The sequence below is a fragment of the Ictalurus furcatus genome, chromosome 10 (genome assembly GCF_023375685.1).
Source record: "Ictalurus furcatus strain D&B chromosome 10, Billie_1.0, whole genome shotgun sequence".
Lineage (NCBI taxonomy): Eukaryota > Metazoa > Chordata > Actinopteri > Siluriformes > Ictaluridae > Ictalurus > Ictalurus furcatus.
The window spans coordinates 28,088,508-28,102,428 of NC_071264.1; the positions used below are offsets into that span (position 1 = coordinate 28,088,508).

The window sequence follows — 13,921 nt, forward strand, 5'->3', positions numbered from 1 at the left end:
TTATTTTTATTTATGGATTCCTGGATTGTTTTCCTATAACAACACAACATTGGAGTGGTGAGTCCGGGCAAGGAATATGACGTCCCTGCCATCACGCATACATAGATCACTGTTCAAATGACACGGCAGTCCTATATTATAAATCTGAAATTTAAATTTAAAAAAAAAAAAAAGGAAGGTGGTCAAGGCTTGGGGTCAGAGCAAATGTCCATTTGGGGTGGTTTGTCCAAAAATTTTGGAAACTGCTATCGCTAAAAAGAAATAAAAGTAGACTGCATTTGCCGTGCAGTAAACATAAGACGAAGGTTAAACTTGATTTTCAGTATCCGCCGATCGTTAGCGTGATTGTGGCTCTGTTCCTGTTGTCGAGTTGAACAATGGCCGTTATTCCGAGCTCAAGCTTTATGTAACTAATAACACTCTTCAGTGTTTGTTTCTGTCCCCGCGGCTCTCTGGTTCGCTGCTAAAACACAATCACAGGCAACTATGTGTCTCTGGATGTGTTTATCAGTTAATGTGGCTTCTACTGGAGCCGAAAGTATCAGATATATATACATATATATATATATATATATATATATATATATATATATATATATATATATATATATATATATATATATATCCCCGTTAGAATATACTCTCAGACCCGATCCTTTTTTAAAAAAAAAAAAAAATGTATTTACTGTGGTTCAGTATTTTTTCAGGCATCCTCAGCTGTACAAACCTCAATCTTATCATTTAATCCTAGTAATATTTTTCTCTTTATTAATAATTCGAGATTATACGTGGTAACTGTTTTTGTAAAGGGTCAACGTTATGACGTTATCACGTGCTCTGTCAGTAGCTCAGGTCTCAGGGACGTGTCTTTTCGTGGTGTTGTTTCAGAACGTGTACTACAGCAGCACACAGCAGTTCCACGTGGGGGTGCTCAGCCCCACCATCGACGACGACGACAACAAGTGCCTGGTGGACGTGAACGGGCGGCCGAGGCTGATCGAGTGCAGCTACGCCGCGGCCAAGCGCATGAAGCTCCACTGGCTTTTCACTCAGGTAACAGCCCTCGTAAGAAAACGAAGTAGCAGGGAGCTGATGACGAGCATGGTGGGAGGAGTGTGTGGACCTGTCAGAGCTAATCTAGAACCCTCATTAGAGTCTGCAGAGGGAAGCCTCGTACCACAAAAACACTCACACACGTTCCTTAGCTTCAGTCAGCTGTGAACTGTAAGTACATCCTAATGGCTCCCGCTGTCCCTGTTAGGTGCTTGGGCCCCGCAACGTCGCACCGTAATAGAGTGCGCATCACATTAGCGGTATGAGTGAAGATGCCGAGCGGAGATGTAATTAAAGCAGGTTATTATTATTTTTTTTTTTTTTTTTTAAAACAGTGAAAATTCCTCGCGACTTTCCATATTTTGAGGCAGAAATGAAACCAACAGAAGATAATGACTCCTAATACCGCTTAACACGGCCGATCGCACCGTCCGCCACCAGCTAGATGACGGATTTGGTTTCTGTTGATGCATTTTTACAGAAAATATGAAGAAAAATAAATAAATGGTGGCACTTTTTTTCGGCTTTTCATAAATTAGTTTTGCATCAATACAGAATTGCAGTTTCCTGCTGATACCATGTAAAACGCCCCAATCTTAAAAAAAAAAATGATCATGACAGCCCATTTTTTAGTCTGGCACACACACACACACACACACACACACAATTAAACAAATTAGAGGATCTACAAGACAAATATAAAAAATGCAAAACAAATAAATACATAAATAAACAAATACAAATAATATGAAGGAACATTAATCATATATTAATAATATATATATGTAATATAATATTCATAATAACAAATAATATGAAGGAAAATTATTATTATTATTATCATTGTTATCATTTTGGTTGGTTCTGTTATTTATTTATTTATTTCCTTATTTATTAATGAATTACTAAAGTCATTCATTCATTCGTTTTGATCTTGCTTGAGCGTTTCTGCCCGGAATTATTTTTACGTCACTATTTTTTTTCCCTTTTTTTTTTCCATCATGTGCATCGGATGAAAAGTACATCGAAAGGGCGTCGCTGAGGGTCAGACGACTCCTTACTGCCTGTTTTATTTTTTTCCAGATCTTATAGTTTTTTTTTAATACTTTACAAATGGTAATATATATGTTAGAATATAAATGTACTAATAAATAAATAACTACTCACTCAGTGTCCACTTATTTAGGATGTCACGTAACGGAGGTTGAGGACGGAAGCAAATGCAGATAAGAGTTTTATTATAGGAGGGGAAGTGGTGGCTTGGCGGTTAAGGCTCTGGGTTACTGATCGGAAGGTCGGGGGTTCAAGCCCTAGCACTGCCAAGCTGTTGAGCCCTTGAGCAAGGCCCATAACCCTGTCTGCTCCAGGGGGCGCTGTATCATGGTTCTGCACCCCAACTCCCTGACATGCTGGGGTAGAGAATTTCACAGTACTGTACTGTAATGTATATGTGATCAATAAAGACTTATTATTAATTAATATAGGCAGACAAATCCAAATCGTGAAACAATAGCATGGTCAAAACAGGCAAATGGTCCGGCGATCAGCAAACAGGATAAACTAGACTAAGACGCTACTCAAGAAACGAGGACGAGAAACAGATTAAAACCATAAAGCTATGGATAAAGGCTTGGTACGCGACAGAGATGACGGCCACTGAGCGTAATACTTCGCGTGTGTTCAAAAAGTCTCTTATACATAGCGTGGAGTGAGTGAGAGAGTGTGAGATTGGCAACAGGTGTGTGTGGGATTAGAATTCCGGAGAAGGTGAACGTGTGTGGGAAGTGTAGTCCTCTTTGGCCATGTTTGTAGTCGGTGGTGCATCCTGGGAAATGGAGTTGCTGGTTTGCTTTGACGTGACATTGGAACTTTCAGTCAAACCTTCGAACGGTTTCTGAGACGCTTTTCTGCTCCGTACGCTTGTAAAGAGTGGTTATCTGAGCTAATATAACGTTCCTGTTAGCTCGAACGAGTCTGAGCACTCTCGTCTGACCTCTCTCAACAACGAGACGTCTGCGCGCACATGCGCACACGTCTGCGCATGTTTTTTTTTGTCTTTCGTGCAACTCTTAATTTAAGTCCGAACTCTAGAAACTGGTTTTTTTTTCCGCATTCTGACGTTTGGTGTGAACATTAACTGAATTGCTGCTGCATTGCTGCTACATGATTGGCTGAGAGGATATTTGCACGAGTAAAAGCAGGCGCACAGGTGTTCCACAGGTGTAAAGTGATGTACACATACATACGCGGTTCATTTTGGATATGCGTTTTAGCATTACTGTTACACTTTTGGCTGAAACGCTGATGTCGCAGGAAGTCGTAGGGTTACGGACGGGAGGATGTTTCATATCACGTGCGAAGCCTTCGATACGGATACGGACATCGCGGTCGCAGCGTTTCACCCGATCGAAATCAATTGGAGTCTCAGCCCTGAGTGTTGAGAGACATTGTTCACCGGAGCGCTAAAGAAGGCGATCGTACGTCACCAGCGGAATCCGTCTGAACGCGGTAATTCTAACACGTTCCTTCACACCCGGCGTGTGCGCTTTAGGCGATCGTGTCGGGCGTGAAGCGACCACCGCAAATCGGAGTGAATTGACACTGAAATGAGGAATATTTCCCAGGCAAATAAACGTGTGCGTATGTGTGTGTGTGTGTGTGTGTGAGAGAGAGAGAGAGTTTGCAACAAGCAGAGAAGATTTTTTTTTTACCAAAAATACAAAATTTCACATCTTTATACAATTAATGAGCTCAACAAGAAATAAACAAACGTACATTATCACATCATAGGAACCCTCGAGAAAGAAACATCGCCTTGGGAAGTGCTGGGTTTTTAAAAAAAAAAAAAAAAAAAATTATTCCGGTGTTTAAATAAATTTTTTATCATCGTTGTCTTTTTTTTTTTTTTTTTTTAGGTTTGGTGACGTTCCCTTTTCGTTTCAGGGAGAAAAAAAAAAACGAATCCTTTGTCCGTGTTTTATCCTGAAATCTCCACGACGTCTTGAATTTTTCTTTTCGCTTTCGTAGCCCAGCTTGATTCGGTCTGCTTAAGGTTCAGATACATATTCGATGATTAGGAACAAATTACATCAAGAAGGAAAAAAAAAAGAAAGAAAGAAAGATAAGCAGCTTTCTCACCGAACACACTGAAACAGGCAATTACATTGTTGAGTAACCTGAAGGCTAAACTGATTTGCTCTGATTATGAAGCGAGCAGCAGGACGCCTTGTACTTCTCCACTGGAAAAAAAAAAAACATAAAAAAAAAACCTATTAATTAGCCTCGCAGTGAACTTGAACAGCTAAATTAATACGACAAGAACGCGGTCATTGATGAGCCGCTACACCAAACTGCTTACGGTATGTTTTTTAGAATATCTTAAGGGCATTTGAACACGTTGTTTACTGAGGATGTGAGTAAACAAAATAAAATGACATTTTGACCACAATCGGAACGACACCAGATTATTTTTTTTTACCAGGAAACTTTCTAAAAAACTTTCTAAATCTAAATATATATATATATATATATATATTTATACACAGTTGTGCCCAAAAGTTTGCACACCCCTTGCAGAATCTGCTAACTCTTAATACTGTTAAGAAAACACGATCGATCATAAAAAATAAATCCTATGTTGTTTTGTTATTTAGTTCTGTCCGGAAGAAGCTATTTCACATCTAGTTGACATCCAGTCCACAAGACAAGATAATAGCCGAGTTTATCGAAATGACCCCGTTCAAAAGTTTACACGCGCTCGATGATTCTTATGATGTGTCGTTACCTGGATGATGGACGACATGATGTTTTTATGCTTCGTGATAGTGTTTGCGTTCACGGGTCCTTTGTTCGTTCCTGAGCAGTTCAACTGCCCGCTGTTCTTCAGAAAAATCCTCCAGGTCCTGCACGTTCTTTACTCCTCCAGCATGTTTACTTGTGCGTATTTTGACCCCTGTCTGACAGCGGCGATATGATGTCGAGATCCGTGTTTTCACACGGAGGACGACTGAGGGACCCGTACAACGGCTGTTATAAAAAAGTGCAAACGTTCACTGATGCTCAAGAAGGCATCACGATACGTTAAGAGCCGGGGGTGGGGTGGGGGGTGTAAACTTTTGAACAGGATGATCAATGTAAATTGTCATTATTTTGTTTAAAGATTTTTTTATTTATTTTTTTCATTTAGTACCGCCCTTCAGACGCTAAACAAAATCACGCAGGAGACAAAATATTCACCTACAGTACATTTTGATGGTACAGTCAGTACTGTTTATTTTTGCAGTAGTTTACTTTGAGTGTTATGTTTTCATTCAGTATCAATTTTAAAAACTATCGGCTGATCGATATCGGTATCGGTATCAGTCAACCTCTAATAATAACATCATAATAGTGCATTAATGTAAACCTGTGATTTGCCTTACAGCCTGAACTACTGTCCTGTTATAACAGATTAAAACTGACACCTGAGCAATGATTGGAGAACATTCTGGAATGAAGAATAAACTAATATGGGTATGAAACGAAAGGCGACGGTGAGGTCGGTAGCACGCGATGGTCAGCGGGTGTGATATCTGAGGCTTCACCGTTTCTTCAGGCGTCAGGATCCCACTGAGGAAAACGGGCGGCGGATAAATATAGACGGAAATGAATTCGAACTTTTCTCATCTCCCGTTTTTCTCAGTGTTGTTTTGTGAGCTCAGCCTCAGCGTCGTTTCGGGTGCGGAGGGTGTTAGAGTGTAAGTGACGCTCGCTGCAGCGTTCGTGATCCTGTAGCGTGAGCACATGCTGAGATTTCGAAATGAATCTGAAATGTACTGGTGCACTACCAAAGAATGAAGAGTGGAATAAGTCATTTTTTTATTTTTATTTTTTCCCCCCTCTCTCTCTCCCCAGAGAGGCTCCATACAGAACAGGAAGTCAAAGCGATGCCTCGAACTTGTGGAGAGCAACGAAAGCGAGTTTGGCTTCGAGCTCACCGTCCAGAAATGCAGCGGACAGAAATGGACTATCACCAACGTACTGCCTGGAAGCGCCTTGTAACGGGACGTGGAGAGAGTCGAGGACACTGGACACCTCGGAGAAGCCTGGATAATGATGAGGAGACCACGATGCACCTGGATGTCTCTGTTTGAAGTTGACATCATATGATAAATGTTAAACATTTTTATCCCTAGTTACTGTACATGTGCATACGGATCAGACACGTCTGGCAGCGTGGCCAGTGGAATACTGGTACATTTATCGAATATTTTCCTACCATAAGATTATTGTATACCAAATATGATATAGCTAAGCCTATTTCTAGATGTTTTCACTCATTTCAAGCTTTATACCAATTATTATTATTATTATTATTATCCGAGCTATTTAGCAATTATTTATCAAAAATCCGCGATCCGTATTAAATCCGCGATTTCGATCCAATTCGAGTCGAAGAATTTATATAACACTGAGCTGCTATTCCTCTTTATTCGCTGTGACCAATGAGCATAGAGAGGTTGTACCACATGACCTCATACATGAAAAAGAGACGCACTCAGATTCTCAAACTGATCTGTGTAAATAATAAAATAAGCTAGCTAGGTGATTTCCCCCATAACTCTGAAATCAAAATGGACGTTTTGGGGCTTTTCGTATGAATAGTTCAGCTTTGAGGTCATATATAAGCTAGTGTGCTCCGAATCAACGGCAAAATTCACTTCTAGAAGGTAGACGCGGTCAAAATACAAACCGTTTCTCTACAACCAATAGGGATCAAGAATTTCGATGACATCATTCTGCACTTCAGCTTCTCATCAGATTTGAGAATCTGATGAGAATCTGACCCCCTCCCACCACCCCCGACCCCCCGCCATTGTTGCGCAATTGGCTGTTTTAAAAAGTGGGAGGAGCTACTCGATATGTCCCGCCCTGACTAACCGTTTCGGCGGAATGACGTCATCACATCGAGTGACGCTCCGCATTTCAAGGCACTTCATAGGGACCTTAAAATGTTCCTTCTGTACGTCATCCTCCACAATTTAACACTTCCCCAGATTCTGAACAAAGGACACTAAATCAAATCGTATCGCATCGTATCAGATCCAGTGCCGTCGTCAAATATCGGATCGCCAAGATGGTATCATGCGGAAGCTTGACGTTTACGCCGCTGTAATATGAGCAGTCATTAATATCGCTGCTTTAACCGCGGTTTAACTTTGGGAGGATGCATTCTCCTCTTACACACTGTACTGTACATCAATACCATTTTATCAGTGATTTTTTGCTCAGGATTTCAGCATTCGCTGTACAGATGTCATCCGCTAGGGAAACGGAGCTACGACTGTCATGTACGAATGTATTAAATATACATATCGTTCTTTTTTTTCAAAAAAAAAAAAAATCACGTCTAGAAATAGGCTTGTATTGTATATTGTATTTGTTATTTTATGAAGAAAAATATCGGATAAATCTGCCTTTATTACAGATACGATATTCTGCCGTGGAGTTCTCCACACCGTTCTATTTGGTATCATTTGGATTTGTGTCGACTTGAAGGTTTTACCGAACTCGATGCAGAGATTTTTTTTTTTGTTGTTGTTGTTAACGCACCCGGTCCGTATTTGCTACCGTGTAGCAGGCTTTGGCAACGTTTCTTGCTGTATTTCTTTCCTCCTAGTGTCTCAGGTTCGTAGGTCGAGATTATTTTGGAATCGAGCTGTACGATTTGGGGACATGCCAATACGTTGGAATATGTCTGGATACAAATCGACTATTTTATATCTTCATGTAAATCTCAGTATTTATATTATATGGAATTAAAAAAGAACAGATGGCGAGTCAAAGCACGGCTTGTTTATTTGGTTCGAGCGTGATGTTCAAATCTCGCTGTGATTAAAACACCCCTGACAGTAATTAACAGCCGAGCAACACGTCAACGCTGTCGGATGTGCCAGCGTGTTACGTGTCGAGTTCTCCGAGTGTCCTGTTATCCGGCAAGGTTCGATGCTAATCAGAGGTGTGCTAACGTGTTTATAGATCAGGATACACACGTCTTATACCACTGATAGGATAATATCAGGAAGTTAAGAAGGCTTACTTATCCGAAAACAACTCTTTTCCTCAGAGTAGATGTATTAGCTAGGTTAATGCGTGGTACAAACCTAGCAGCGTTTTTTGATCATTATTTTCTTCAGATTTTCCTCAAATTTACCTATTAAATTACAAAGTAGAGATGTCACAAGGGAAAAATAAAGCTTGGAAGGCTGTAGCAGAGATCATCGGACCGAGTCAGGACCTGTCAGGACCTGCTGTTTTGGAGACGCTCCGTCCCGGTCGTCTAGCCGTCATAATTCGGTCGCTCAGATCCTTACGCTTGTCCATTTATCCTGCTTCCGTCACATCAACTTCGAGAACAAACCGTTCACTTGCTGCCTAATAAATGTATCCCACCCCTTGAGAAGTGCCACTCTAACGAGATAATCAAAATTGTATTTATTTATTTTTAAATCCTGCTGTTTAGGAAGTAAGTAAAAGTCACTATTGTTTCTGATTTTTATTTATTTTTATTTTTTTTAAAGAAAGCTACTACGGTTTCATAAGTAAAAAATAAAAGCTGCTAGCATTTCAGAAGTAATGAAGCCTCACATGTTCCACAGTTTCGGAATCTTAGCAGCTTGTTTGGATTTGCGTAAAGATCTATTTTTTATGAGGCTGCATATTTTTGCATAGCAAACATCCCGCTTCATTTCCTTCTCTTCGCCTCCCCGCTTTAACTCACAGATGCCTTCTGATGCTTATTTATCTTGTGCCCTACAAAAAAGAAGCATCTCATTTACAAACATGATTGTCAAGTTAAAAATGCCGTCCTTGAATTTTTCATGATGTTGGTGTGAAGATGAAGGAGGCGGAGATCAGACACGAGGTCAGCGGCCCTGCGGGAACGATCTGTTTTAAAGAAGTAGCATCAAGGATCAATACTTCATTCAGCCATTCATCTTACCTCGCCCTTGTGAGAGAGAGAGAGTGTGTGTGTGTGTGTGTGTGTGTGTGCGTGTGTACACATGTCTCCTACTATTGCGTCACATGAAACTGCGTTGCGTTTCTGTTTCATTCCTCCTTACCATTAGCTTAAGCGCTAATGGACTATCACAGCGCCAGCTAGATAGGTCGAGAGAATATACCAACAAAGTCACGTGGTGACGTAGGTTGAGCTTCGAGGATGATAAGCACAGTGGATATTCTCTCGGAGTTGTGTGAATTTTTGCCTAATTGAATTATTTTTAGACCTGTGCTAATCGGTGCTAATCTTTGGTTAGTAATACCGCGCTAAAGCTGGCCGTTCCCCGTTAGCTTATGTGCCCCATGAGGCATCAAGCTGTCTGCAACACCAGAATGCTTTTGGAGCATGTGCAGAGACAGTTCCTGCGGCTTATAGGAATGCTGACTGCTGCCACTTCGGTGATTCCGCTGGGCCTGCTCCACCTCAGGCCTCTCTAGCGGTGGACACCGCCAGACATCATGCATCGACACAGTTCTTAATGGCGGGTGTACCACTAGGGGTCATTCCTTCTCGCCGGGAGGTGGTCACGACCAACGCTTCCCGCGTTTGGTGGAGTGCAACGTTGAGTCACAGGTGTGTGTGTGGCCGTTGGTCTCCAGAGCAGTCCATGGACCACATCAACCTCTTGGCGTTACTTGCGGTCTTCTTAGCCCTGTGGTACTTCTTGCAGGATCTAGCAGGCCATCATGTGCTCATCCGGTCCGACCATACCTCAATGGTGTTCCACCTGAGCCATCAGGGTGGCACAAGGTCAGTCAAATTCTTGCGTCTCACTCACAGAATTCTCACCTGGTCTCTTCCCCGACTAGCATCCTGACGGCGGTGCACCTCCTGGGTCGAACAACCAGGTAGCGGATGCTCTCTGAAGGGACCTTCTGCATTCGGGAGAATGGAGGCTTCACCCAGAAGTGGTACAGAGCATATGGCATCAATTTGGCAAAGCAGAGGTGGATCTTTTCGCACCACTCACTGTCGGTTGTGGTTCGCAAGGACAGAGATGTCCAGCCCACTGGGACTGGATGCACTGGCTCACAAATGGCCGAACTCCCGCCTATCCCATTGCTGTGGGAGACTACACAGGATCTCCCAGTGCAAACACAAGGTGCTCCTCGTAGCACCCCGATGGCCAGCCAGACCTTGGTTTCCCATGCTTCTGAGACCATTGGTGGGCAGACCATGGCAGCTTCCATTCCGGAAGGATCTGTTGTCGCAGACCCAGCCCGTCTGCAGCTCTGGATTTGGCCTCTGGGTCCAACCCTCTTCTAGCTGATTGTGAACCTGCTGTTGTTCATACTGTCATTAGCGCTAGAGCTGCATCCACACATCAGCCCTATGCTGCACGTTGGGATATGTTCTCTTCATGGTGCAAGAATCGCTGGTTAGACCCTGCATGCTATGAGATTCCAGGAGTGTTGAGTTTTTTGCAACATCTTTTGGATGCAGGCAGGGCTGCTTCTACATTGAAAGCATATGTTGCAGCCATTTCTGCATATCCTGTACCTGTTGATGGCTCTCCCCTTGGTTCCCATACCGTAGTGAGCAGTTTTTTGAAAGGTGTGAGGTGCTTAAGGCCAGCCAGCAACCCCCATTTTCCTGGGTGGGATTTACCGCTTGTGCTTGACTTTCTTTGTTTGCCAACATTTGAGCCCTTGCAGTGTTCTGACCTTAAGTGGTGGTCTCTGAAGGCTGCCTTTCTATTAGCCATTGCTTCCAATAAGCGTGTTAGTGAGTTACATGCATTGTCGGTCAGTGAATTATGCATGTGTTGGTTGCCAGAGGATTCTGGCATGGTGCTGTGGCTAAATCCGTGTTTTCTTCCTAAGGTGCTGTGTCCTCAAGTTCTAAATCAGTCCATTAATCAGGCTGCATTTCAAGGCTCATCCGAAGCGACAGGGTCGAGGGATCTCCTCTTGTGTCCTGTTCGGGCCCTGAGGTGTTATGTGGACATTACTGTCAGTCTGAGGCAAACTGATCAACTCTTTGTCTGCTATGGTGGTGCACAGAAAGGTGGCGCTGTGTCGAAGCAAAGACAGTCGAAATGGATTGCGTAAGTGAGCACTTTGGCATACCGAAGAGCTCAAAGGCCCCTGCCAGGAGGTATCTCCTGCCACTCTACTAAGGCCATGTCTACGTCTTGGGCTGCCTTTAGGGGAGTCTCCATGGTAGAGATCTGTGCGGCTGCTACCTGGGCTTCTCTGTGTACCTTTGCGTGCTTCTACAAGGTCAGCGTGGCTGCCACGCATGCTGTGAGTTCAGTGGTTCTTAAGGGGAAACCTTGACAGGTTTTTTTGGTGAGTGGCACTCCTCATGACTATGTAGGTAGGAGTCATCCATTAGTGCTCAGGAGGATTGAAACAGAACGCTAGTTACAGAGGTGGTTCTGTGAATTACGGATGACCGCCAGAGTTTTGTCACTTTGAATGCGCGAGAAAGGAATACCAAGGCTGAATGCTAAGCTCATGTGATCATTATCCTTGAAGCTCAGCCTACATCACCACGTGACGTTGTTGGTATATTCTCTCGAGCTATGTAACTGGCGCTGCGATAATCCATTAATGCTTAAGCACCATCCGGAATTCCCAGAACCACAGTTACCTCTGTAACTAGCATCTTCTAGAATTCTAAACGTGTATAATCACATAAACGATGCACAACTTTATGTTTCACACATTTTTTATATGTACTGCACATTTTTTTTCCAGTGTGATTGTTTCACATGATTAATTTATTTTCACGTTATGACTTTTTCACAATTCATTTTCATGTGTGATTTTTACACGATACATTTTTTCATATGATTCAGTGATTTATGTTCATATGATTTTTTTTCACATGCTACATTTTTTTTCGCATGATTTTACACCTGAATTTTTAAACAATTTGTTTGTTTTGACATGAATTTTGCACATGATTCATTTTTTCATGTGATTCTTTACACATGGTTCATTCATTTCAATGTGATTCTTTACACAATTCATGTGTAAACATTACTATAATGTGATTCTGTTTAACGTGATTCATTTATTTTGACACAATTTTTACACATGATTCATTTACTTTCATGTGATTTTTTATTTTTACACGTGATTCATTTACTTTCATGCGTTTCTTCTCACATGATTCATTCCAATGTGAATCTTTACATGATTCATTTACTTTCATGTGATTTTTTTAACGATTCATTTATGTTCACGTGATTTCTTTAAACGATTCGTTTATGTTCACGTGATTTTTTTTTCACATGATTCATTTGTTTTGATTCCATTTTTACACGATTCATTTATTTTCACGCGATTCTTTACAGACGATTCATTCATTTCCCCGTGTGTTTTTAACGTGATTCATTTATGTTCACATGCAATATTCTTCATGTGATTCATTCAGTTTGATGTGTTTTTTTTTTTACATGAATCATTTAATTTCACAGGCGTTGATTCAGTTATTTTCACGTCAATATGCATGTTTTTATTTTAAGATGTGACCACTTTCCACGTCATCACATTGTTCGTGTCATGTCACGTGTTGACGTGTGCACTTTCGGAGCATAACATGTTGAACTGCACGTTCACACGTTTTCCACGTGATCTCATATTACTCGTATAACCCCAGGTTTTTTCCATACACATCTGATGACTACAATTCAGGACTGTTTGTTTCTGGTCTCACAGTTGGACGGAACGTATCCTCTTTATTTGAGGAATAATCCTGGCTCACGCCTCGCAGGCTTCTTGGCTTTAGAGCATTTGTGATGAAATCTACATGAAGGGGAGAAGAGGATGAGAGGACGAGAGACAGCAATGCCAGACTCTGCAACCGTCACGCGTTAGCCTGCTGTTTAGAATGCTTTAATTTCCTTGACATAGCCACGCTTTTATGATTTATGCTTTCAGGTATTTTTTTTTCCTTTTTCCCTCAGGAATCAGCGTGAGAACAAAAAACACCGGCAATAAGCTGAATAAAGTGCCTGTGTCTCTTCTGCCCCTATTTATATCTATTATTCAGGTGTCCCGAGGGAGAGCGACAATGAAAGAGGTGACACACACACACACACACACACACACACACACACACACACAGACAGAGCACTGACACCAGTAATAAAACACAAAAGAAGAAAAACCATCTCTGTCACTGTAAGTGATGAAGAACTGATAAAGCTCTGAATATATATCCAACATCCTCGAGAATATCCACTCTGGGGCCTGAGCGAGTGATTTGCACAGATTTTTCATCATAAAATTCCTAACAAACGTAACATTTAAGTTCATTCACTGTGGCCTGTGAGATTTATTAAAAATACAGTCATTACTCAGAACCACAGCGAGGCCGAGCAGGGCGGCGGTGTTAATAGAGTTTCCCATCAAAAGCTAGGAGGAAAACACCAATTCAGAACACAAAATCTTTTTTTTTTTTTCCCCCCCATAAGAGTTGTGTTTTGATGTTTCCGAGATTATCACACAACCTCACTCGCCTCAAAGACCTCTCAGTGTGCAGCGGATCCTCTCTGTCACGATGCTCCGAACACACACCTCACCTCACCTCACCTCACCTCACCATCACGCTAACAAACAGCACGGATGTTGAAAACAGGTTTCCATGGAAACGTATCCATTCAATTATACTGAAAGGGTAACAGCATTGTTGTAATCTACAACGACAAAAAGAGTCATTTATATGAATATATGCGAGTCAGTCAACTCAAAGTTAACCTAAAAGAGTCGACTCGCAGAATCGACTCGTCGACGAATGACGCATTACATCACTAGTGGGCGTGGATTAAACAGTAGGTGTGTAAACCGCAGACTTAACTTCCATACAGATCTTAAC

The 13,921-nt window shown here is 41.8% G+C and overlaps 1 protein-coding gene across 2 annotated transcripts in view; it reads left to right on the top strand.

Annotated features, from left to right (window-relative positions):
• galnt18b (UDP-N-acetyl-alpha-D-galactosamine:polypeptide N-acetylgalactosaminyltransferase 18b) overlaps positions 1-11,939 on the top strand; it is a 112,091-nt gene extending 100,152 nt beyond the window's left edge. For both annotated transcript variants that reach the window (XM_053633967.1, XM_053633968.1), the window contains 2 exons: positions 889-1,053; positions 5,947-11,939. In XM_053633967.1, the coding sequence (XP_053489942.1) occupies positions 889-1,053; positions 5,947-6,093 (312 nt within the window). In that variant the 3' untranslated portion in view covers positions 6,094-11,939. The remainder of the gene's footprint in view (positions 1-888; positions 1,054-5,946) is intronic.
• The last annotated feature ends 1,982 nt before the right edge of the window (positions 11,940-13,921 follow it).